Here is a 24,175-nt window from a genome sequence, read left to right on the forward strand (position 1 = left end):
AGAAAACTAAATATAATCTTATTTTAACAAGTATCTCCAAATTTCTTTTGTAATTTTGCATTTCAAAACTAAATAAATTTATCTTGGTACTTTATGAACCATTTGACATAGCTTTTTATTTTGAAACCTACTTTGTTAAAGCCTTTAATTATGTGTCAGTGTAACTCCTAAATGAAAAAATACTCTATTTGAAATTATAAAAGGAATTCTGTGACTCAAACTCGAAGCTACGTGCAGTTTACTGCACCTGCTTGGCATAAAATCTATACTGTGACCTTTGAACTAAGGATCCAAAGTGGCGGCTCCATAGGGATCATTGGTATCCTGACCTTATGTTTATAGATCTTGTTTTAAATGTTGCCGAGAAAGTTAAGCAACTGGTTGCTGGAGTTTTTAATGTGGAAAATAAAAATTCAAGTTTTGATATACTAAAGTCGATATTCCAGAAAATTCTTTTGGTTTCTGTTTTTCACACATTTCTATTTTAACATTTTCCTGTGTGTATATGTTATGGCCAAATCCGGAAGTTCGGCCAGTTCGCGAAGTGGCGGGAAATTCCTGGTCAAAATTCGATATCCTGATACAAGACTGTACACATCTTTGCTTCAGGTGTGATGGTGGCGTGCACGTGCTAGCAAGGAAGATGCCTCACTGTGACGATAATAATCCATATGTCTGCTACTTTTCCCAGAAGGTTCTGCCTCCATGACTTGTTCTTATTACTCTGACATAGAGGTTTCATTGTAAGTACTGGTATTCCTCGCATTTCTAAAGTATTATATACGAATGCTTCCTGTTCAAGCATTAAGTCATTGGGTACGTATGATGAACATATCGTAAATTAGCAACGGAACAGTTTACTGGGGCTGTATGCCATGTAACGGTATTTCGATTTTAAGTATTCATAATTGTTATTCCACAGGCTGTCCCATGGCTAATTCTGACGGGACGAATATGCTGGTAAAGTTGGAGTACACGTAAATGCGGAACCAACATTTGATATGAAAATTAGGTTCTCAGATACTTTGAGTATATTGCTGCAAGAAAAAGCAATAGCAGGATCCTCACCAGACACAAATACTGCGCTTTTATAGAGAACGTTAAACAAGCTAAAGCAAAGCACAAAAAAGAAAGTGTTGACTATCGTTGACTAAGAGAATATGACGTTATTGAAGTTGACGGCAAAGAAAAACTTGTTGTGCCAGTAACAGGAGACAATAGCGGTATTTTGTACTATGTGAAGACAAGAATTATTCGCATACTGCACGATACCCACTTGAAAATTAGACATGGAGGTCGCACACGGGAGGTAGAGGAGCTATAAACCGAGTACAAAAATATCACGAAAGAAGTCATTACATTGTATCTCCGTTTATGCAAGCCATGTCAGACCAAATTGTCAAATCTTAGGAAAGGTCTAATTTCTAAAGTTTTGATATTTAAAGAATTGAATTCAAGATGCCAGGTAGATCTTAGAATGCAAAGAAAACCTGACGACAAGTACGAGTTTATGCTCGATTATCAGGATCATTTAACCAAGTTTATATTATCGCGACCTCTGAAAAGCAAAATAGCACAAATTGCATACCAGCTACTTTATATCTCCACCACTACAGGTGTCCAAGTATGCATCAATCAGATAATGGGAGAAAATTTGCGAGCCAAGCTATAAATGAACTAAAGAACACGTGATCTGAATAAACTTGTACACGGGAAACCAAGGTTCCGTTCAACGTGTCGACCAGGAAGTTCAGAATATGACGACGACATGGATGCAGACAAATGGATTAACACATTGGGCTGAGGGTCTCCGATTTATTCAAGTCATGAAAAATCGTTCTTTTCACCAAGGCATTCAGCAGTCGCCATATGAGGCCATGTTTGGCTGCAAAGTAAAAGTGGGGCCGAGTACCATCGACAACTCTGGGCAGAGGTTGTCGATGACTTAGTTACAGACGAAGACCTTGAGAACGTCGAACAAAAGATGGGAGGATGCTATAAATGCAGGAACTGCCTCCGGAAATGAAGCTGCTGCCGTAGTGGTGGAACCATCGGGAAGTCCAGATTGATTACCTGACAATAACAATGCGAAAGGCCGGATGGCCGAGCGGTCAAAGTGGCAGCGTACTGCTTTGGGGGCCCGGGATCGAATCTCGGGTCGAAAAATCCCCAGGAATTTTTCGGCAGGGTGGTCTGACCAGATGTCAGCCCCATCTGGCCGCCGCATTGTGGGCCTGGGCGAACTCGTAATGGGCTTGCTAAAAGAGACCCTTTTAGTACCCGCAGAGCGAAAAGAGTAAAAAAAACAACAAGATTTCTGTGTAGTGTGTTTAAAAAAGTGTAGTTCAGCCTATTCTTGTGGATCCTGTGGCAAAGATATCTATGCAATTTGAGAAATAAGTAATGAAGCAGAAGAAGGATACGGAGGGATAATAAACAAGAAATCAAGAAGAAGAGGTCAGCAGTTCATGTTAGTTTGTAAGCTCAAGGTGCGAAGATGCTTAAGAATTCAGATACAAAATTCCCACCGGCGAAAGTTGGAGATAATGTACCCATCCGTATACCAGTTGTTGACAGGTCACGGTGATCCAAGAAGCGTTCTAAAACAACTATTCCGGAAGTGAAAGGTTTCCATCCAGCACCAGAAACTGCTGAAACTGGAATCCGTGGGCATAGAAGAACCGTCTTCTATGCTGAAACTGGAATCCGTGGGCATTGAAAAGAACCGTCTTCTATGCCCACGAACCGAATCACCGACAGGCGGCCAAGGCTACACTGGATGCAACTGCACGACTAAGTGCGCAACAAATCGCTGTAAATGTAGAAATAACAAACTGTTGTGTAATTCAAAATGTCGTAAAAGTTCATCATGTTGTAACAAGTGATGATAGATTGATAATTTATAATTAATAATCAATTTATAGTATGAAATTTTACACACCCAACAAAATGTACTCGTGACTTTTTTCTTCCGAGCTTTGACCGCTACATATACATGATATCATTTATTTATTTTAACAATATTGTCAAAATATTAGATTCCGATGAAAAGTGCATTATGTTTTTTTTTATGTATTTAGCAGATAATCTATCCGATAAATACACAAAATACATTTTTTGAATTGCTAGTTTATGATTAGATAACTTTTGAATAAAAGGTTAAGATAAATTTATTATTATAATAAAAATATTCCGAGATAAATATTATTGTAATAAATTTTTTAGTTTATAAATCTTGAGTTAATAACAAGTAAAGCTTAGAAAAAACTTTATTAAATATATAAATAATCCAAACAGAAGTGTTAATTAGGAAAAAATGTGGATGACAAATTCTTTTGTATCGTACGAGATACCCTCATTAAATTTGACTATTAACATTAAGGAGCGAGGTTAGCTGTTAGATTCGTCCTCTTTCGCTCCCATTTTTGTTTTGGCATTTGTAAATAACATCTCGCTTTCGGTAGTAAATAATTTTTAATACGTGATTGGGTTAGTTAATGTAATAATCAAAATTACTCATTTGTAACCTGGTAATTTGACAAGGCTAGTAAACATCCAAGAAATAATACGAATGATAAAAATGAAGTCTTCTTGTGAAAACATAATATAAAAGTTCTCACTTAACGTCGTCCAGGAGGGGTACAGTACGAATACATTTGTAATCGTTCACGAATTTTCTTTATAAACCATAAAACTGGTTGTACGAGGTGGGAATTAAACGCCGGAGGTTGCAAACACCATGGAATTATACTTTGTTTTTATTATTTAGCTTATGGCAAAATCGGTTCGGTTTCGTTTAAAGTCGCAGTTTCTAAGAACCCGTCAACGACTTTAAGTGAGGACCGGCAGCAAAGGCCTAATGTAATTCTGTTATATTCCTGGAGTATGTAAATATTACGAAATGCAGGAAACAAATCCAAATGTTTAACTAATAATAATATATATATTATTGATATGTTTCCTATGATTAATACAAAGTATATTTCTGATGATAAATCCGATAAGTGATAAATCAGTGTAATAACATTGGTGATAAAGAAGCATAATTCTATATTCCATATGGAATGTAGAAGAAATTTTAAAGATAAGTCGTCAATAATTAAAATTTGGAGTCGGACATTCATTAGTGTTTTCTAAGCTGTAAAATTAAATTAAATTGATGATGTCGATTATGAAATTTACTTCGAATCTATCCGATGGGTGTATCAAAGGTTGAATTAAAGGATAGTTTCGTGGTGGTAGTAATAATTTGTTTTTAGAAATTAATATGACTGTATTATTATACGAAACGAAATATGTCTGTCTATAATAGCTGTTTATTACTCGTTATTGAATAATAAACAGATTTATATAATCGGGTAGTATATTTACAAAATATATTAGCATTTACCACTCTTTTCGTTATGTAAAAAATTGTAGGTTTACAGGTGATATAAGACCATTCGATAGTAACTAGACGTATAACTTTTCTACATTTTGATAACATTGTACGATAAAATTTAGATTCTGCCGATTTGCTGGCTACCGGTACTTTATTTTTCCGGTCGCACACATGCTAAAACACTATCTAATACATTGTATGTAATATATAATGCGTGTAAATAATCTTATATGCATTGTATACAATCTTCTTTCGAAAATAATCCGAAACTCTCACCGACGATGTAAATATTTACCGTAAATATTGCCGGAAGCCATTTTGTGGAACTAAGGTCATTTGTAAAAACATATTTATTTGTGAAGCGCAGTAAGATGCCAACCGTTTTGTCACACGTCCAATTATTGCAAAAATTTCGCGAATATAATTATGTAGATATTACGGATTTTGAAAATTATATCGATCTTTAATTCTTTGCAGATAGCGGCAGTTTGTGACTTCTTTTGTTATCTTCGATACATTCAGCAAGGTCTAGTAAAAAATGGAAGTGAGTATGCAATTTTTAAGCTTTCGAATTACGTATACGTAACCCAAATATTTCGTATATATAACCCAAGTACAGTAGTTAGTTTAAGAACAGTTCTTTAACCTTACGTTTGTTGGCTATTCTGGTAATTAAGTATCCGTTTATTCTGTTAAGTTCTTTATATCTTGTGTTCAGAAAGTAAAATGTGTCCCAACCACGCGCTTTCACCTCTCCGACGTTTTTAAATCGTATTATTAAGAAGAAATTAACATCGAGTTTTAATTTAGGTCTTATATTCAATATGTGAATACTTCCGGTGTCGAAACTTTTCAAAATGTGACAGCGTTTTGTAGAACATTACTGGGAAACGCCTCGAATTGGATTAACAAAACAAGATGTCTCTTCTTTAATTCCAGGTGTTCTCCGACTCCGGAAATGTCGAACAGATATTTTAAAGAGATATAAAATATAGTCATATATTAAACAGGAGAATTTCGTCCTAGTGACCAAACAGGAGCATATTTTCCCACGTTTCCCGTCGTTTTTATTCCGGAAATCGAGCCCATCTCTGGATATTTTCGACGGTTCGCACTGCGCTGGCTGCGGCGACGGATCCCGTCCAATAACGACGTGACTCCAATTGTATTCGTTGGAGGTCGAAATGGCTTCCATTTAAATTATACGTGTTTTTTATTATAGTATCTCGACACTCGCTCTGTGCGACGAATTGCCTAGTTGCCGACCACAGGATCGCTTGTCAAAAACTATTTCTCTCCGTGAGACCTACCGAACTGTCAGCCAGATGTTGAATCCGCTACACTCTGTATATTTATAGCAATACGTATGGCTGTGTTTCAAATGAATAATGACGCAGTAGATAAAAACCGTGTTACCGGCAGCTGGAAAAGTCAGCGCACAAAACATACTGACCGGAACTTCTAAGAAACCCAGAAGTGGGCAAAGTTGGAAATTGATTACGAACAATTCTAGATTTACCAAAAATTTGCGTTATTGAACGAGGCTCTGCACATTTGACCAAATACTTGTTTTGAAGACGACACAAGTACAGAACTATAAGTTGCACGTATTTTTACATTTCCCCTCGGGAATTAAGGAATTATGTTATCATTATGTAGCAGTTTTATTTGGAAAAGTTTATAGTTGTAGTCTCACCTACAAGTATAAACATAATCGCACAGCGTGGCAAACAGAACATTTCCAAGCTTTCCAGAAAAACGGAATTCACACGACCAAATTCGTGTCAACTCTCATTGTTAATATTAATCTTCGTTGGAATCGATCAAGAATTGAATCGAATATTTTCAATACTGTAATTAAGAATTGAGTACCTTCAAGATTCGAATCAGTTTACGGGAATAAACAACGAATGTAATAAGGTGGCAACACAGTGCTGCCAATTTGTCTCGTACGGAATAGTTAGCAACTATCGAGTATTCGAGTACAAGTTGATTACCTAACGTTGCTGGTAATTTGAATATAAAAATTCCTCGAGAAGTTAGATCATAGAACCTAGTCTATTAGTGCAATGCGATTAGAATATCCGTGGCCGAACCAGATGCTAGTTCTTATCAAATTGGCTCGTTTGCTGTCGTGTGATCTCACATAGCCTTGTGTTCCTCCGAAAAAGACTCGAGAGTGAAATGAAAAGTCGACGAGGTTCCGAGTAATAGCTGCAGTTTCACTGCTTGGAGAGTAGCAGACTCGAGTGGACTCACTCAAATCCAACTGAAGTGTAACGTGTGATGGGCTAGGTTCTGAGTTTTCTGCTGGGACACATTTGCTGCAAAGTGTTTCACCAATAAGTGAATTTTTCGCATAAGGTCTGAGTGCAGTATGAGTTTCGTACAGAACATTTTCTCGCACGAGTTTCCAGTACCAGAAGTATCGTCAACAACGTTGCAACAATAAGTTGCATTTCTCGCTTATCCACATAATACCCACTGAAGGATCTCTCGTGCGAGTTAGTTAGTTCCAGAGAGACAGAGAAAGCCGCCAGCTAGGAGCTTCAGAGGTATCACTCGAGCTGTATTGGGATATTGTACTGGACGGTTGGTTGACTTATAATATATACGTGCGCGCAATTCCATTGTTGAAACTGCTTAATCGGATATCGATGCACCCTTCACAATATACAATCATCATCCAATCGGTGAATCGAGGACGTCAAAAGTTGCTACCGTCACGAGATATATGCGTTACGTCACTTCCTACAGCGGCGCTTTCGTGCGTCTCGCCAAGCATTTGGGGGACGACGGGGCACGACGCTCAAATGTAGGAGTGTCCCGCATAAATCAGGGCGCTCGGCCTGATTTAGGCGGGACACTCCTACAAAAAATTTAAATTGGATTGATGGAATAAGCCAACGGGTGATCTACCAAGAGACCTGGAACACTCGGTGTGAAACTGGTTTTATTTTGGTGTTAGGCACGCGAAGAAAACCTGGAAAACTTCGCGATGCGGCCCATTGATTAGGTGCGAATGCGCAGTGTTTAGTGGTTTTATCCAATCGGTCACTGGTGGGGCTATGCGAAATGTGTACTGAAGACTTTCTTAAATATGACGTTTCACGGGAGATTCGTAAAATATGTGTTCGAAAACACTTAATGTATTTGTCACTGTGGCGGCATCGGATTATCTCAAAATTTAATGTTTTTTCCTTAAATAGGACCAGTTAAATGTATCGAGAATTGAACTCGCTTGGATAACATTCTGAAAATTTTCTAAATTGTTGGGGTCATCTATACGCAATTCGTCGATTATTGGCGAAGCTACAGATTTATTACGATTTTCTATGCACTACCTCAACACAACTTTCTCTGGTGAGGGCAGTTTTACGTTTCAAAACTACGTAACCAAAGCCACGCATTACGTTAGTCCGCTTTATCATGGGCCGAGTCAACAGGTACTCACCCAACAAGTGGACAACTCGAGTTAATGTCGGAATTTCGCGCTGAACAGTAGAATAAAACAATTGTAGTGGAGCTCTCTCGAGAATTACTGTCGTTCTCGGATGGTCACATAGCTTGAGAAATGTTCGAAAACCACACGTTCTCGGGAACGACGACGTTTTAGAATGAAATAGATCTCAATTCTAGTGTTTGATCCCAACTAAAGACGGGAGTCGCTCACCTTGGTAATACAGGTAATCCTCCAGGGTTCGGTTAATGCGAGTCTCTCTCGAGGAAGGGTCATGGTTGCCGAAAACGCCCAACCTTTTCTTCCCCACTCCAGCTCACCGTTAGCATGAAAAAATGAATCAGTTTCCTCATTCGGTGCTCTTATTCGGATAATTTAATCGGGCTGCAATTTGAAAAAAGTGGGAATTTATAGCTCTACAGTCCCAGTCTGTCCTTCATCTCGAGACCAAATATGGAAAGCTTCGGGACAGGAAGCCCCGAATAACTATAGAACTTCGGTTTAGACCGGAAGTTACGTGAACTCAATTCAAAAATTTCTCCGAATAGAGTTACACGGATGATCGGCACGACTCTGTTTTTACCGGGAAAATTATGACGTACAGGGGCAAGACACTACAAATTTGAGACGGAGAATATAATTAAAAATTGCAGTCCGGCATTTTTTTCCCGGACTCCGCATTAACTGAAAGTAACGCAAGTTCCGACTTTATCGCTTTCAGTTAGACGCAATGTCACTCGAAAACAGTCGAAACTTTTTCTTAACTTTTTTCCATTTTCGGTCTTTTCATTTCTCGAGTGACGTCGGATCGACGACAAACTGCAAGTGACGATCTCGTCGTCTCACAACTATGTCGAATTTTTTCGTTTTATCACTTTCAAATAATCGAACTGATATTGCATAAGTAATCTCTGTACGTATCTACTCTGTATAAAATATCTGTCTTAAAATCGTCACGAAATTTTTGAAGCCAGCGGAGTTGACCCTTGTCTGGGTCGAATTCTATTACAAATAGTCTATATTAGGAACAAATCCCCTAGTATAATACGTACAAAAGAAATCTAACAAATTTTTTTCATTGATGTCAATTACTGTATTTGTTGAATCGGAATCACAGCCGTCACTCCCCGCCAAGTAAAAACGTCACCGACCGACAACACATAGGGGAATCGGAGTTACCGATTTTTGGGGGTGGATTTCTCCGCCTCCAAACACCCGAAGTAATTCCGAATATCTCGTTCGAAAGAAAATTGGTTTCTTAGGTAGCGTGCAAAATTTCGAGATTTTCTATAAAGGGGTGGCCGAAATATAAGCAATTAAAAGTGCAAAAATCGCCGAAAAAGCTATTTTCTTCTTCATTCGTAGGTAAAAACTACCGGGCCTAGAAAACTCAAATTTTAAACTTAAGCCTTTCTGATTATCGGCCAGGTGCCGGTCAAAGTTCACTCAAATTACCGTAGAGATCGATTGGCCTTTAATGTTTTAATTTTTATATAAATGTGAAAATTATGATTTCGCACGATTTCTTAACGATCGAATTCGTTTACTTTCACGAGGATATTGGCGGAGTCAACCGCAGGTAACGACGGTTATCCGAAATGAATTTAAAAGTGACTATACCGTAAAAATAAACGTAACCGCGTAGTATATTGTGTTTGTAGACGAAGCGGATGGGTGGTTCATTGTACGATAACCGGAATTCGGACAAAATGAAAGCTTAACTAAACAAAATAACTACGGGATATTTCTTTTCTTCAATCTTCAGTGGGAAATTTTCTTAGGCGAGAGAAACTGCGGAGGTGGTTATCGTTATTAAAATCCCTATTACCTGCCAAGCGAACAGCAGTCGGCAGGTATTTGGTAACAGACCGTAATGGTGTTTTTCCACTGCCGGCAAACTCATAAGTTTCTACTCTAACGATTAGTTTTAAAAAACTAAACGACAGACACTTGGATTTCGTATTAAAAGTGCACCGAATTGCGCGGCGATAAGTCGTGTACGGTAGCCGCACCTGTAACGCGGGGACGTCCCATATTTCGGTGGGGACGGTAATGTAAGGAAAGGTCGACCCTGAACTTCTAGCACCCACCGCTATCGACGCTTTATCCGAACGATAACGGAGGCTTATCGCCCCAACGACGGCGATAAAAAGAAAACAATAGCGCCGTAACTACGGCCCTTATCGACGCCGCATTCGATTATACGTGACGAAACCGTCGCCCGTTTGGCCGTGGCGCCACTCCCTCCGAAAATCGGTTTACCGTAGCCAAGACGTGAATTTAAAACGCGTCTTCCTCCTCTCTCTTCCGAAATGTTTTGTTTTAGCCATTCATTCCCTTTACCGGATTTCGGGTATTAAAACGCGTGGTGGGATTCCGCCGAAGGCTGATGGTTTGTTTTTTCCCTTTCAGTTCACGAGGTGTATTGGGAGGTGACCAGGAGACGCAGAGACATGGCCGTGGCCAAACTGGGACTGCGCGCCGCCTGAAGAGCCGTCGAGTGTAGAGAATAAAGAGGCCGTTGATACGAGACTGGAGAGTTTTATTGACGCGATATTTACAGGGGACGACCTCATAAATAAAGGGACGGAAGTTAATAAATAGGGAGGCAAGGACCTGGTCTTCACTGCTGCAGCTGGTCCGCGGTCAGACCGGCCAGTTCCGTTCCTTGCAGTTCCTCGGGCGAATTGCAGGTGCCTTCCAGGCGATCCGGCGTCTGTCTTTCGTACAGCCACTTGATGTTTCCGTCGCACACCACCGGATTGTCTGTCCGTAAAGAAAACACTCGGTCAGTCCGTCTCAAAACGCGGCTCGAGTCCACGCGAAACTGCGTTTTCACGCGCCGGGATCGGCCCCCCAGAATCGAGACTACGAAACCGCCTCCGTCCCGGCGGCACCGAATTTCCGAAACTTCCTCTTAGCGGAAGAGGAAACGTTTCCGCTCGTCGGACCGGTAAACGAAACTAACGCCGAATACCCAAGTTTCGTTTTATACGGAAGCCGAATGCCGAAAATCGCCTCCACTTTACCGCGATCCAGCGCCCGAGAGGTTCGGGCCTCCCGGTCGACGGCGCTATCGTCCCTCTTATCCCGATTTGCAAAGCCTCACCTTTCAGCAGCAGGTGTTCTAGTCTATTCCACACCACTTGCCACGTGTTCTGGGGCAGGGACTCGAACCGGTTTCCTGACAGCACCACTCTCTTTAGCCGGGGCATGTCGGAGAAGAAGTCTTGCGGCAGGGAATTCAGTCGATTGTAGCTGGGGAAGGAAACAAACGTCAGCGGGGGAGTTCGGATCCGCGCGCCAAAAGCCGGAGGCATCTCACCTGAGGTCCAGCCACTTCAGCTTGGAAGCCGGTCGGGGCAGGATGCCCCTGTCCACGTCCTGCAGGCGGTTGTCGGCCAGGGACAATTTCTGCAGTTGGGTCAGGCCCCGGAAGGCCCCCTCTTCCACCGAGGTGATCTCGTCGTGGTCCAGCCGCAGGTTCTTGATCTTGTCGGGACCTCGACCGAACCAATCGCCAGAGACGGTATCTAAGTGGACGAACTGGACGTTGAACTCGGACAGGTGCAGCAGGTGGGTCAGGTTGGTGCGGGCCAACCCCTCGCCCCCCACGTTGCAGTTCATCAGGTCCAGCTGAGTCAGAGAGGCCTCCAGGCCGGAGAAAGGCAGGTCCCGGTCTCGGAAAGAGAAGACCGAGTCCACCAGATGCAGGTTGTTGACGTTCATCCCGCGAAAGACGTCGGAGGGGAGGGGGTCGGCCGTCCTCAGGCCCCTGAAGAGCAAAGTGGCTACCCGGTAGTTGACCAGAATGTTGAAGACGTCTCGCAGGGTGTCGGTGGAGTTGACGTTGGAGCAGACCACGTGCGTCCCAACGAAGAGGGTTTTACACGAGCAAGAAGGCTGAATGAATTCGGAGTTGGGGCAGTCGGCCAGCGCCCCGCCGACCAAGAAAAGCGCCAGCGTCCAGCGAATCGACATGTCGGAGAGAAAAGCGTCGCGCGTATGCCGCCGCCTCCTCCGCTCGTCTCTTATAAAAGGCGGCGGCGGGTGACGTGCGCGACCGGGGCGCCCCCGACGCCGGAGATAGCGGAGATCGCGCCCGTGGCGCCACCGGCCGGGATTCGGCGCGTCCGACGGCGGGAGGACAGGCGGTGGGACCTAGAGAGTAAATAGACGACGAGGTCGCGACTCGACCTCCGATGACGTCGACGGAGGTCGCGGGTCGTCGAAACCAAGAGTAAACAGCGCGAAGGCGGCGCGTTGTTCCCACGCTCCCGGCCCGGGTCCGGACGGTGGAGAAGAGCCGCGGCGGAGAGGGAGGCGCGAGGTGGACGGCGGCGCGCGGCGCGCGGCGGGCGTCGGGGTGGCGGATCGGGAGCCCCCGGCGCGCGGGCGGGAGAGTCAGCGTTTCGGGGTCGGCATCTGATCGTTTATTGTTTCGTCAAAGAAACGTTACACGGTCCTCGACCTACGTACACACTAGAGGAATTTTACCGGGGCGACCGCCCCTAGCTACGGCGACTTCCAGCGGCGGTGGGACGGCCGCGGTTCCTGAAAAAAGAGGAGCGGAGTCAGAGGCGGGCAGAAGCGGCGCAGAGAGAGAATCTTACCTTTTTTCAGTCGGCGGCCGGACGGAGAGGACCGGCGCTCCGGAGGAAGGCCGGGTTTCCGTTTCGATCCAGCATGTAGGGTCCCTGGTAGTATCTCCACAAAATGCTGGAGCCCCTCTTCAGCTGGCCCTGAAAAACACCGAAGTCATCCTTTGGGAGAGAATTTGTCCGGCGTCGACCTTCCGAGTAAGGACGATCGCACCGGAAAGTGTTTACGACCGACGACCTCGAGGCGTAAGGAGAATCGTCTGTTTACAAACGCGACTGTCGACAAACAACGCACGACCGAGGGGAAAAGAAGCCAAGCCGACGTAACGGATGACCTCGGAGGGTCATTCGATACTCGGAGGTCGACGGTTCCTTTCGTAACTGGCTTTGGCCTAGTCCGGAAACGTGCCGGGAGTCACGCGCTTTGCGGAGGTAGTTTCGGACCGAAGATGGGAATTGCCGCGGCAGCCGCAAAAGTAGATGTGAGACAGACGGACGCCGACCGTTTATTGTAAAAGACGTAACTCGGTGGGAATTCGTCTTTTCGCAGGTTAAACGGGAAAGGGGTAAATATTTTCGCTCTCGCGTCCGACGGCTCCGCCAATAAGAACTGCCTCTCTCGGGCCAGAAAGACGGGAACGGAAGCGTTGGGAGTTGGATAGAAAACTCGGAAAGAAGAAAAGACGTCCCTTACTTCGGCCCTCCTCTGCCTAACAATTAAGTGACCCACGCGCCGCGTTGGTAAGACTCCGGGCCGAAACCACTGACGGATTTTATTACTTTTCGGCTGCGTAGTTAATGGATTTCGGATGATAAACGGAGGGGCCGGTCGGCAGCAGAGACGAAGTAATTTGTAAACTACCGGAACGAAGGAAAAAGGAAAATGGCTAATTTTCCCAAAGGTGGCGACCAGCAAAAGACCCGGAACGAAGCACACCAGGGCGGATTTTACGAAAAGACCGAGCGAAAACCCGAAAGGTGGGACGGAAACGGAAGAGAAATAAAATGCGGATTAGGTAAGGAAACTAAACCCAATCCCTTCCGGTAGTAAAAATTCCTGGAGATAACGAGTAAACATTTATAGTTATCTTCGGTTCTTTTTGTCTTTCCCACCTCCTCCTAAACGCGGTCCAATTAACCGGAAGGTCCTCCCTCTCTACACTAAAGAAATTCCGATGAAAACCTTCGGGTCCGCCGGCATTTCGTTTATCTCTTATCTATCTTAAGATCTTTCCTAATAAATTGTAGCGAGAAAATCGTGAAGTCGTAACCCGACAGTAATGCAAATTTAATTACGTTGAATAAATTTCGCCGTTTCTTATTCAGTCTATTTACAAAACGTAATTACTTTAAACCACAAGTCCCCGACTTATTTTTATCGGGGAACCCTTTTCGCCTTAATAAAAAATGTTAGAACCCTGCGGGTATCGATACCGGGCAGCCACTTTCCACCAAAATCCAAACCCAAAGTAAAACTACAATTAAAATATAATCGAAATTATTTAATTAGAATTGAAATTAAAAACCGTTTAAAAGCTGTTTTAAAATTTTCAAATTGTAAATCCAATTTATTGTGAAATTTACGTTATTTGTGCGCGGTGGTGGCAAAACGTTTTGCTTTTAACACACGTACAGATTTAACGACTGTGTTTTTATTTATACGTCGGATCCTCTTTAAGGTTATGTTGTTTTCAATCACTTTATAGCTTCGGTTTATGTTTTATGGTTTCCTTTGCCCTGTCAAACATTATATCGTGATTTCGGTTCGTTCCGTTACCGATAAATCGGTCCCCGTTGTTTATAAAGCTATAAATAACTTTAGCACGCGTATAGTATCGGATCGAATTCTCGTATCGTCCGCCCGAGGACTCGATCCGACCCCTCGCCTGCTAAATCTGCATCGGAACATTCGTGCATCTCTAGACTTAACGGATTTTATAGCGAAACTCCAAATTTTTGGTGGCGGAAATTATTTGGATAAAGATGAGCCAACCAACAGTTTTGACGCTAGGTGCGTATTTACGGAAGAATTCGTTAACCGTTAAAGTTGGCATGGAAAGCCCACTGCGGTCCCGTTTACCCGGTCCTCCACGTTTTCGCATTTATCCGAAAAGGGAAAAGCGTAACGATAACCAAGAAAAAAGCCGGTGGAAAGTAACGCTAAAGCGTTTCCGGCCAGTGTAAATTACAAACATTCGACCGTCGCCTCATCGGCCGCGTAACCAGTTCGTTAGCATAAAGTTTAAACTTTCCTCTCTACACAGAACTTTATTTATTAATAATAATAATAATAATAATAATAATATAAAAGTTATTTTTAAATAAAATCCGGGAAAGCTACGCAACTCGTAGCTGGATTTTTTAATCCATTTAACAACATATATCTGTGTGAATTTTTGAAACATTTTACGATACTATTTCTCGATAACGAGACCCGACGGATAAGACCACCCATATTTTCTTTTGTTTTTCCTCTATCCGATGATGCTTTATTAAAATTTGACATTTACACGAGAAATCCTCCCTTGTCATCGTAATTAATGACATAATTAATACTATAACGGAAAATAACTTACAATTGCGCTGAGATGAGACCAGCAGTCGGTCCAATTTGCATATATAGGCATGTTGGGAGGTATTCCGGCAGCTAATCTATTAATGCACAAAAAAAAAAGGAATATTTGTACTTGCGTGGAGTATTCGATTCAGATATTCGGACACCGAGAAACACGAAAATAAACTTACCCGCAATTATTAACGGCTAAAACGTTACCAACGACATTAAATGGATACATCAAAGAACTCGCGATGAACTAAAAGAAAATATTTTGGAATTAAAACATAATATTATTTTTAAAATACAAATTTTAATATGAAACTTACCGAAACAGAAGCTTTTATGTAACTGTTTATGCTTTGCTGAAAAAGTTCAGAAAACTAAAATTCTTTTAATTAATTATAATAGTACAGTAAGTCTTATAAATAATATATTGTATTTAATGTGTGTCAAAATTAAAACACAGTAGATCCTCGTTATATCGCGCTTTTATTTGGTCTCCCAAATTTTATAAGCATTCGAGTCAATAAATTTTAAATTACCGATTGCCGTTGAATTTCTTTTTGCAACGAAATACGGTGTTTTATTCCTACCATTGTCCCGTGAACTACCACTGCGGGTGAAACAAATAATTCATCATTCGTCACCATTTATAATTTCTATTGAAAAATATAAATTACACCAATTTTTAATAAGCGATTTATTACGAAATATAGTACTGTATAATAAAATCGCAACTGATATTTTGTTTTTATATCGACGGTATTTGTCTTTAAATGTGACTGTTAAGGAAACAATAATGCTAAATGGACGTTGGTGGTATCGTTGTTTACGTCAACATTATTTAATACGAATAAAATTCGGCATTGAAAAACTAGGCTTATTTTATATCAGAAACACTTCCTGGTGAAAGAATAAAGGATAGAGATTCCACAGCGTGTATAATCTGTTTAGTGAAAGCCGAGAATTTTTAGTACTCTGTTATATCGCGCTTTTTGTCTGTCTCCCGACAAGCGCGATATAATGAGGGGCTACTGTATTGATAAAGTGTCTAGTTTTTATTTTTAAAAATACGACATAAATTATTGTTTATTCTATAAGAACATTAAAAACACTAAATATATCGAAATCTTCAAATATCTCATTTACACTAAGGTTTCTCTAACGGGATTCCGGTAATCACGGCTGTTTTTTAACCCGGGAAATCCCGCAAATTTCTTAAAAGTTCACTTTTTTCTTATTTTATGTTAAGGTTGTGGAAATTTTGCAAATAGAAAGTATAATTAACTCATATACCGCCAGAATACATTTGTATTTATTAATTAAAGCCCGCGTATTAGTTTTTTAAAGTTTTGCTCGTTATGGCACGTCACGTCACAGTTTGTCAATAAACAATACGTAGCCTATTTGTGACACGACTCTGAAAATTCTTTACTTATCAGAACCTGTAGGGTAGATGTGCCAGTTTTGGCCAGAAAACAAATTTAACTTAAAAATATAATCACAAATGAAACAAACTTTTATTGTTAACTGTTCACACAGTTAATAAAAGTTTGTTTCATTGGACAGATTTGAATATGTGGCGATTATATTTTTAAGTTAGATTTGTTTTCTGCCAGAACTGGTACACTGGCCAAAACTTGTACATCTACCCTAATATCTTGAATAATTGCGCCGATGCTTTCGTAATTTTTAATCATGTAGCTTCAATAACTGCATTATGCCAGATCGTGCAAATTGGGTCAGGATAGAAACGAGTACGAAGTCTGCAAGTATGAAGTTTTTCTTTATAAACCCGATTATTAAAGCCAAACAAAGCCAAATTATCGGGCTATAAGCTGGATGCCACTATTAAAGCAGCCGGGGTAGATATATCAAGAATACTTGACAGTAATAGTAGTACTGCAACGCACCTCGAAAACGAAATAGAAATCTTCCAGGCTACGGGTGAAAAAGCACGTAACATCCGTCTTCTCTTAAATGCATTAAAGACGATTCCACCTGCATCCATTGGTTTGGAAAGGGCATTTTCAGTAGCGGGACTTTTCATTACTAAAATAATCACCAGATTGAGTGATCGGGGTATTGACCATCTTTGCTTTTCAAAATCTTAATACAAAATATTATTGTAAATTTTTATATGTTTTATTTAAATATTGAAAATTGCCTTCTAACTTAGAAGTTTGATCTAAGTTCATTTTATTCTTTAAATTTTCAACTCAATTCAAAGGCATTTTTGTTGTTGTACGCAGTTTCCAGCAAATTTTAATAAATGTTTTCTATTTGTGAAAATTTCTACGTAATTCAAAGGTAATTTTTAATATATATCTTACACAGCATTATTAATATGATTTTGGAGATTACGAAACGTATTAAATTAATTTTAAAAAATGAAAAATAATCATATCATTTGATTTCATGATAATTTGTATATCTTAAAAATAATCAATTCTATCCCGGGATCCAGTTCACTTTTATCCCGGAATCCCGGGACAAGCAAAAGACCGGGAAATGAGAAACCCTAGTATGAGTATATATATATGCTTATACTGTATAAACATGTGACACTTATACCTAGTCTAAATATATACAATACAGCTAAAATCGCCACGACATTTTTTCGTCACGAATAAACCATATAGAAACGGCAGTACCGAGAATCGATAAATCATCGCGAAGTTTTTGAATAAGTGAGGAAAACGAGGGAGTTTGAGCGAACCGAAGAGGTTTTCGGGGGGGCGAAGCGAGCTGGTTTGCGAAGATTGGTTCGCACACACGCAGGAAGTAGAACAAAGGGAGTGAATTGGTTCCGGGGGGTTAACACGTACCAATGTTTCCCCACAAGAAAATATTCCTGTTCATTTTTCAGGCTATTTCTTGGCATTAAAATGAAGGAGAGATATTCGGATGAATTGCTTCAAAAATATGGGCAAAGATGCAACGCGGTCAAGGTTGCAGTTAGATCTGATAGAGAAATGGCTCCAAGAGCAATGTAAGAACATTGAGAAACATTATGGGGAATCCAAGACCAGGATAGCTTACAAACTGATCAAAAATACAAACCGGAAATGGCAGACAAGAGTGCGATCCATCAAAGACACAAATAGGACTGTTCTGTTAGACAATGATGAAATCATGAAAAAACGGACTGACTATTGCTCGAAATTATATGAAGATAATTCTGATCCAACCACAACAGAAAAACTCAAGAAAGAACTTGAGATAATTGTACCACCTACGTCAAAAGAAGGTTATGATTGTCAAATCAGTAACAGCATCGGCCATCACTAGACTCAAAAATGGGTCCAGGCGATGATATCACAAGTGAAATGCTGGAATATGAAAGAGAACCACTACTAGAGGAGATTCACACAATCTGTAAGTTGATCTGGAGGAAAGATGTGAAATGCCAAAGGAATGGCAGAGAACAATTCTCAAACCTATCCACAAGAAAGGTGACAGGAATGTGACAACTACAAGGGGCGCTCTGGAAAATTCGAAAATATCGCCAACTATTTTTAATTTTTTCGCCACCAGTATTACTTACTAATTAATGTAGGTGCCAGTAGTCTTATCAGTTTGGCGTCTGGAAAGCAAAAGTAACACGTTAAGCTGTCACTTACAAGGAGAGTGCCTGACGTTCGAGTCTCCGATTCGAACGAAACTTTTATTTAAGGCTACGTGCTCACTAACTTGTAAGTTTCGTTCGAATCGAAGACTCGAACGTCAGGCACTCTCCTTCTTGGCAATAGGAATCATTTTTTTTAAATAATGTTTTTATAAATATTTCCGAATAATACGTTTGATCGTAATGTTCAAGCAGTATTTCACAGGTTGTGTCATGTCAAAATTTTTGTTTTAGTCTATTGAAAAAAGTTCAAAGTGAAAAAAATCACCCCAAAAAATCCCTCAAAATTTCTGCTAATCGATTAAAAAAAATCCCTACTCTAGAAACGCAGGGGGGGGAATCGCACAAAACTGCCTTGGGTTCTCAACGTCACTCCCTTCTTTTCTGTTCGAACCTGCCTGGTGACGTCATGAAATCGCTAGGCGTTTGGTGCACGGGACTTCCATTGTACGGAAGCTCGACATTTTGCTGTTTCACCTGAAGCCCGATTTGTGATTCGATTTCACGCCGAATGTCGAAACAAGCGGACAACAGTTTTTATCGCCACTTAATAAAAATATCGGGAAAATGTCGCCAAATGGCGATTTTGGCGCTGTGTAGCGTCACCCCCGAATAATTATAAAATAAGAACTTTAAAAAAATCAAGTGAGCTATCGTTTTGTGACGGACCGTACAAAGATAAGAGTGGTGATGACGGAGAATAGAACAAGGAGTTTTCTTTTGCAGAGTTTTTCTTCCGTAATTAGGTTAAGACTGATTGCAACCTCTGGCTACGCATCATCGAGCAAATGATTGACTCGTTTAAGCACCGACAAAATGAACAATTTATTATTAATCGACCCAAATAAATTACTAGGAAACACTACAGACAATGGCGACACAAGTCTTTTCCAGATCATCCGTCCACAGAAAAAATACAAATAAGATTTCTATTTTATGTTTAAATAATGTTATTACATTTTATAAGTTTGTATCATTATTTTGTCCAGTAATACTGATTTCATAAAACTATAATTCTAACATAAGTTAAAAATTGTTTAGTTTTCATTATAAATAATTGCCTATCATCTTTATATTAACGCATTATTGATGATGTAATTATCAAAATTTATTAATTGCTGATTATTATTGAATATTTAATCATTAATCATCAATAATTCTTTAATATAAAGATAAATTTTAATATTAGGAAAAGAAATTAGTAGTTAAAATTTATTTCTTACAACTTTTAAGTAAAATATGAAGATAGTTACCTTGCTTTCTGTAATGTACGAACTTAAAATAAACGAAACCGTGTGCGCTATCCAAATAGTAAATATTTCACCTATTATTCTTGGAATTAGACCACTACAAATAAACAATTTCTTAAAAACAATCTCACCATACATAAATAAATATTTTTAAACAAATAAGAAAATCATTATCGTGACATTTTATACATAGAATATATACTAAGTATCAATATTATGGGATACAATATAAGGTAGTATTTGATACTAGGTATTTTCTAAGAAAACGAAACCCGACTCCGCGGGGTAGAAAACTAAAACTGCGCCGAAAAAGGGTTTAAATAAAGATTTCCGTGTCTATTTTTGATTTGTTTAGTGTTCTTCGTTTTGTAATGTTTTCTGTATCGTATTAAAATATAATGACGTATATGTCATAAGAAGCTCTTCGTATTCTTTCTTAAACTGCGCTCTGCATAAAAATAAAAATAATGAAATGCTCACGAAAATAAAAATAAAAAGTAAAAACATAGAAACCGCGGCGCCGAGAAAAGATGAATCGCCACGAAACTTTTCATACGAATAGTCTATGTTAGGAACAAAGTGTGCCAAGCTAGCGGAGTAGTGAGCCGCGGTAGGCGAGGTCCCCCTAATGATTTTACAAACTAGTACAAAGGAAAATTTTCGGCATATAAATAAATTACCGTAGAGAGTTATTTTCAGTATATTTTTCTACCGTTCGTGCCGTTTAAATTCTTCAATGTCGCAGTTTGTATAATAGTTCAATTAATATTTGTGTAAAATTCACATAGAATATTTACAAATGTTTATATAAAAACATTTGCATAAAAATCATTAGGGGTTCTTTAAACAGTAAATCGTGTTTTAAATAAATTAAAGGTAAACTCTGAGCAGGAACAGATTTCAAAGGAGCAGGCAAGCCGAAATTTCAATGATTGAAATATTAATAGATAAAAATATAGATAAAATAGATAAAAATAGATAAAAATATTGTATTAAGAATTAAGAAGGAATTGTTTTTTACGTAACGTACAGTACAATACAGTGTTGGTGAGAGTATCGTCACTCTCTCCTAGATTCCAGGTGACGTCTAGACTTTTGTTTATATAAGATTCTTGTACTTTGTACCTTATCTCCTTTCGTTTTTTGGTATATGTACTCTATACAGCGTAGATTAAACTCTCTGTTCTAACTAAGCAGTTTCCTTTTTACTTTACTCGCTGCCACACCCTGCATTTATTACAACAGGTTATGGACCCAGGAGGAGCCTTCTGAAGAGGATTAAGAGAAAATTCCCAAGGAAGAAGTGTGATCAACAAAACTGCAACACGAATTTTTTTGGGGGGGCTATTTCTCACGCTCCACAAATCCAATTGCTACAAAACTTAGAAAACCGACAGAGAGCAAAGGTATGAATCCTTTTTTTAATAGTCGAGAAGTCAACTTCCGGTCAAGCTATCGAACAAAATCGCGGCAACGGATTTAAATGGAACTCATTTTTAGTGTGAAATTATTAGTACACAGATACTGTAACCCGATACTGAATTTGAAACGATACGACGATTTTCTGATTATAATAGTTGTGGTTCTTATCATCCGGTCACTAACAATAATATTTAATAATGACGATCATGATCAAAATCGAACCTTTAAAGAAGGATAACTATGACACGTGGAAAATCCAAGCAAAAGCTATCTTAGTTAAAAATGGAACATGGAAATATATGAATGGGACCTACCCACGACCCATCGACGATGATGAAAAAGCAGCCACATGGGACGAAGACGTGGACCCAAGCTGACTTAATTCTCACAATCAGTTCTAGTGAACTAAAACAAGTCAAGGGATGTAAGATTGCTTTGGAAATTTGGAACAAATTGGAATCCATTTACTAATCTAAAGGTCCTGCGCGCAAAGCCACACTCCTCAGACAGCTCATACTGCATAAGATGGATGAATCCGATGACGCCAGAGACCACCTCAACAAATTCTTTGATGCTGTCGATAAGCTTCAAGATCTAAATGTTAATATCAACGACGACCTTCTCGCCATAATGTTATTATATAGCCTTCCGCCATCCTATGAACACTTTGTGCAATTGAATCACGCGACAATCTGCCAAATCCAGATGCCCATAAGATAAAGATCCTCGAAGAATACGAATCACGAAAAGGCAAAAAGACCAACGCAGTACCCAATGCCATGTATGCCGAAAAGAAAAAAAAAATTCAAAAACAAAGATGGTCGTAGGAATCCAAAACGAAAAACTCCATTCAAATTCGAGAAAACGAATCCAAGTGGATCGAAATGCGAATATCGCGGTCGTCGAAATCACAAGTCTTCTGACTGCCGCTACAAACCCAAAAGTAGTGAGCGTGCCGGTAAAGCCGTTGAAGAATGCTTTCATGGCGAGACAACTGATTCAAGCTTTCAAGTTGAAAACACAAACAAATTTGCCCCTCAAGCAAAAAATGTGAAAATTAGCTCACAAAACCAATCAGGATCCACCAAAAGGGATAAATGCTGTCTCGACAGTGGCGCATCTTCCCACGTGTGTTAATCGAGATGATTTCACAGAAATCAAGTTTTCTGATTAAATTCACTTTGAATAAATTTTCCTTTTATTACAAAATTAATGGTAACAGAATAATCTACAAGAACTGCCATAAATGCCTTCTAAGGACAGGGACGTTTACTTCTTATAAGAAGAACTGAAGCTCAATACTTATACTAAAACAAGTTCGATTTTCATGTATTAAAAAACCATCATTTAAAATAAAGCTTCAGTTTCTAAGTGTTGGTAACGCAAAAGTGGAAAGAAAACGGTAGTGTCCTGTTGGTGAGAAGTTTAAAATTAGTTTCCGATATCAATAACGACCTTTTGCAGACCACATCTCGAAAACAAAGTAAGTTTCAGAAATGTTTGTAAGGAATTTTAAGCTTACTTTTGACCCGAGAATTTATTCCTAAAATATTGGTACGGACTTTTATTACGCCTTGTATATTATCTTATTTTTAAACTGCAATAATTCTGGATAATTTTAATTGAGAATGATATCATCATCATTAAACTTTAAGTAAATATAGTAACGTTTTTTACAGTCCGTAGAATTTTATGATATTAAAAATGTTTTTGTATACTTAGAATTTTGAATATATTCCAATAAACATTTCAAATGTACTGTACCTGACAATTCTATAAAAATAACACGGTGATTCAAACAAATCCCATTCAATAAACCAAAGTTTTTGTTGATATGGTGATCTTCCGCTATAAGCTAGATTATTCGTGGATATTTGATACTTATACAAAAGCACATGGTTCTCAATAATTTTGTAATAGTACAAGCTAAAGTATTAAATATAACGTAAGATAATTTTATTTTCTTTTAATTAAGTTATTTTTGATATTAAAATTATATACTCTCAAAATAAGATTAGTTTCTAAATCAGAAGACAAATCCATTGCCTAAAAGCTGCATAAGAAAAATAAAATAAGTACGTCATTAAGATTACCCCAAAAACACTAATTACAAATTCCCGCTTGTTTTAATTAATGTAATACAGTATTTATTTAATATAAATATACAAAATTAATACACCTAGTATTACTTTTTTAAAAACAACAAGTAGATTGAATTTATAATTAATGTAAATAATTGATAGGCTATAAAATGAAATAAAATGCTACTTAGAGATCCATTTATCTCAAACAATAACAATCAAATGGCATAAAATTTTCTGCTGTATCAGTGGAAACGTTATCTACAAGTATTTATTTCTAATGTATAGAGTGCTCTCGCTAATCCAAACTATACTGTCCAATGGAAGATGAGATTTTCAAGGTCATTTCTTTCCAGTAAAACAGGCGAAAACACGACACCAGTCAATTGTCACGTTAATTATAACACTACAAAATGAATTCTGACAGCGAATATAAACACGCATAAGATGACTGCTTGATACGTGATACAATCTTTAGTCAGGTTTGCACAAAACATCGTTACTTTCCACTTTTTTGCTAACAACATCGTAACTAAAGACGACGAATTTATTTATTTGTTCATTTTTAAACGTTCACTTCAAATTAAAAGACAGTAACGTAATAAACCGCCCAAACAATATTTTCTACCCAACACGTAAATGGACAAAACAGAATTTTGACATCTTATTGGATTAACTGATCATTATAATCAATCAGGTCTTTACGTATAAGGAAAGTCATCCTTCGTCGAATGATATATAAATATTAAACTGAAAACAGGGTTATTATTACTAATTATTGTGTGGGGTTATTTG

General features: G+C 39.1%; 3 protein-coding genes across 3 annotated transcripts in view; 1 reads left to right on the forward strand and 2 right to left on the reverse strand.

Annotated features, from left to right (window-relative positions):
- Nucleotides 1–10,373, forward strand: part of LOC136990596 (guanine nucleotide exchange factor for Rab-3A-like) — a 43,084-nt gene extending 32,711 nt beyond the window's left edge. The window contains exons 9-10 of the mRNA XM_067288986.1: nucleotides 4,859–4,925; nucleotides 10,254–10,373. Coding sequence (XP_067145087.1) covers nucleotides 4,859–4,925; nucleotides 10,254–10,330 — 144 coding nt within the window. The 3' untranslated portion in view covers nucleotides 10,331–10,373. The remainder of the gene's footprint in view (nucleotides 1–4,858; nucleotides 4,926–10,253) is intronic.
- LOC136990597 (leucine-rich repeat transmembrane protein FLRT1-like) lies at nucleotides 10,367–12,134 on the reverse strand. Its single transcript, XM_067288987.1, has 3 exons — nucleotides 11,167–12,134; nucleotides 10,951–11,099; nucleotides 10,367–10,607 (listed from the first exon to the last, which is right to left on the reverse strand). The coding sequence occupies exons 1-3, from the start codon at nucleotides 11,820–11,822 to the stop codon at nucleotides 10,465–10,467; spliced, it is 948 nt and encodes a 315-aa protein (XP_067145088.1). The 5' UTR covers nucleotides 11,823–12,134; the 3' UTR covers nucleotides 10,367–10,464.
- A 125-nt stretch (nucleotides 12,135–12,259) lies between these two features.
- Nucleotides 12,260–24,175, reverse strand: part of LOC136990616 (mitochondrial carrier homolog 2-like) — a gene marked incomplete at its 5' end in the record, with an annotated part of 52,598 nt that continues 40,682 nt past the window's right edge. Inside the window, 6 exons of the mRNA XM_067289011.1 lie at nucleotides 12,260–12,395; nucleotides 12,455–12,583; nucleotides 15,019–15,094; nucleotides 15,188–15,255; nucleotides 15,326–15,379; nucleotides 19,881–19,974. Coding sequence (XP_067145112.1) covers nucleotides 12,461–12,583; nucleotides 15,019–15,094; nucleotides 15,188–15,255; nucleotides 15,326–15,379; nucleotides 19,881–19,974 — 415 coding nt within the window. The remainder of the gene's footprint in view (nucleotides 12,396–12,454; nucleotides 12,584–15,018; nucleotides 15,095–15,187; nucleotides 15,256–15,325; nucleotides 15,380–19,880; nucleotides 19,975–24,175) is intronic.

This window comes from Centruroides vittatus, unplaced genomic scaffold (genome assembly GCF_030686945.1).
Source record: "Centruroides vittatus isolate TY-2023 unplaced genomic scaffold, ASM3068694v2 scaffold_946, whole genome shotgun sequence".
Taxonomy (NCBI): domain Eukaryota; kingdom Metazoa; phylum Arthropoda; class Arachnida; order Scorpiones; family Buthidae; genus Centruroides; species Centruroides vittatus.

Coding starts and splice junctions, on each gene's coding strand:
- LOC136990597 (XM_067288987.1), bottom strand. CDS start 11,822: ATGTCGATTCGCTGGACGCTGGCGCTTTTCTTGGTCGGCGGGGCGCTG. Junction 11,100..11,166: donor CTGAAGTGGCTGGACCTCAG/GTGAGATGCCTC, acceptor TTCCTTCCCCAG/CTACAATCGACTGAATTCCC. Junction 10,608..10,950: donor AGAACACCTGCTGCTGAAAG/GTGAGGCTTTGC, acceptor CTTTACGGACAG/ACAATCCGGTGGTGTGCGAC.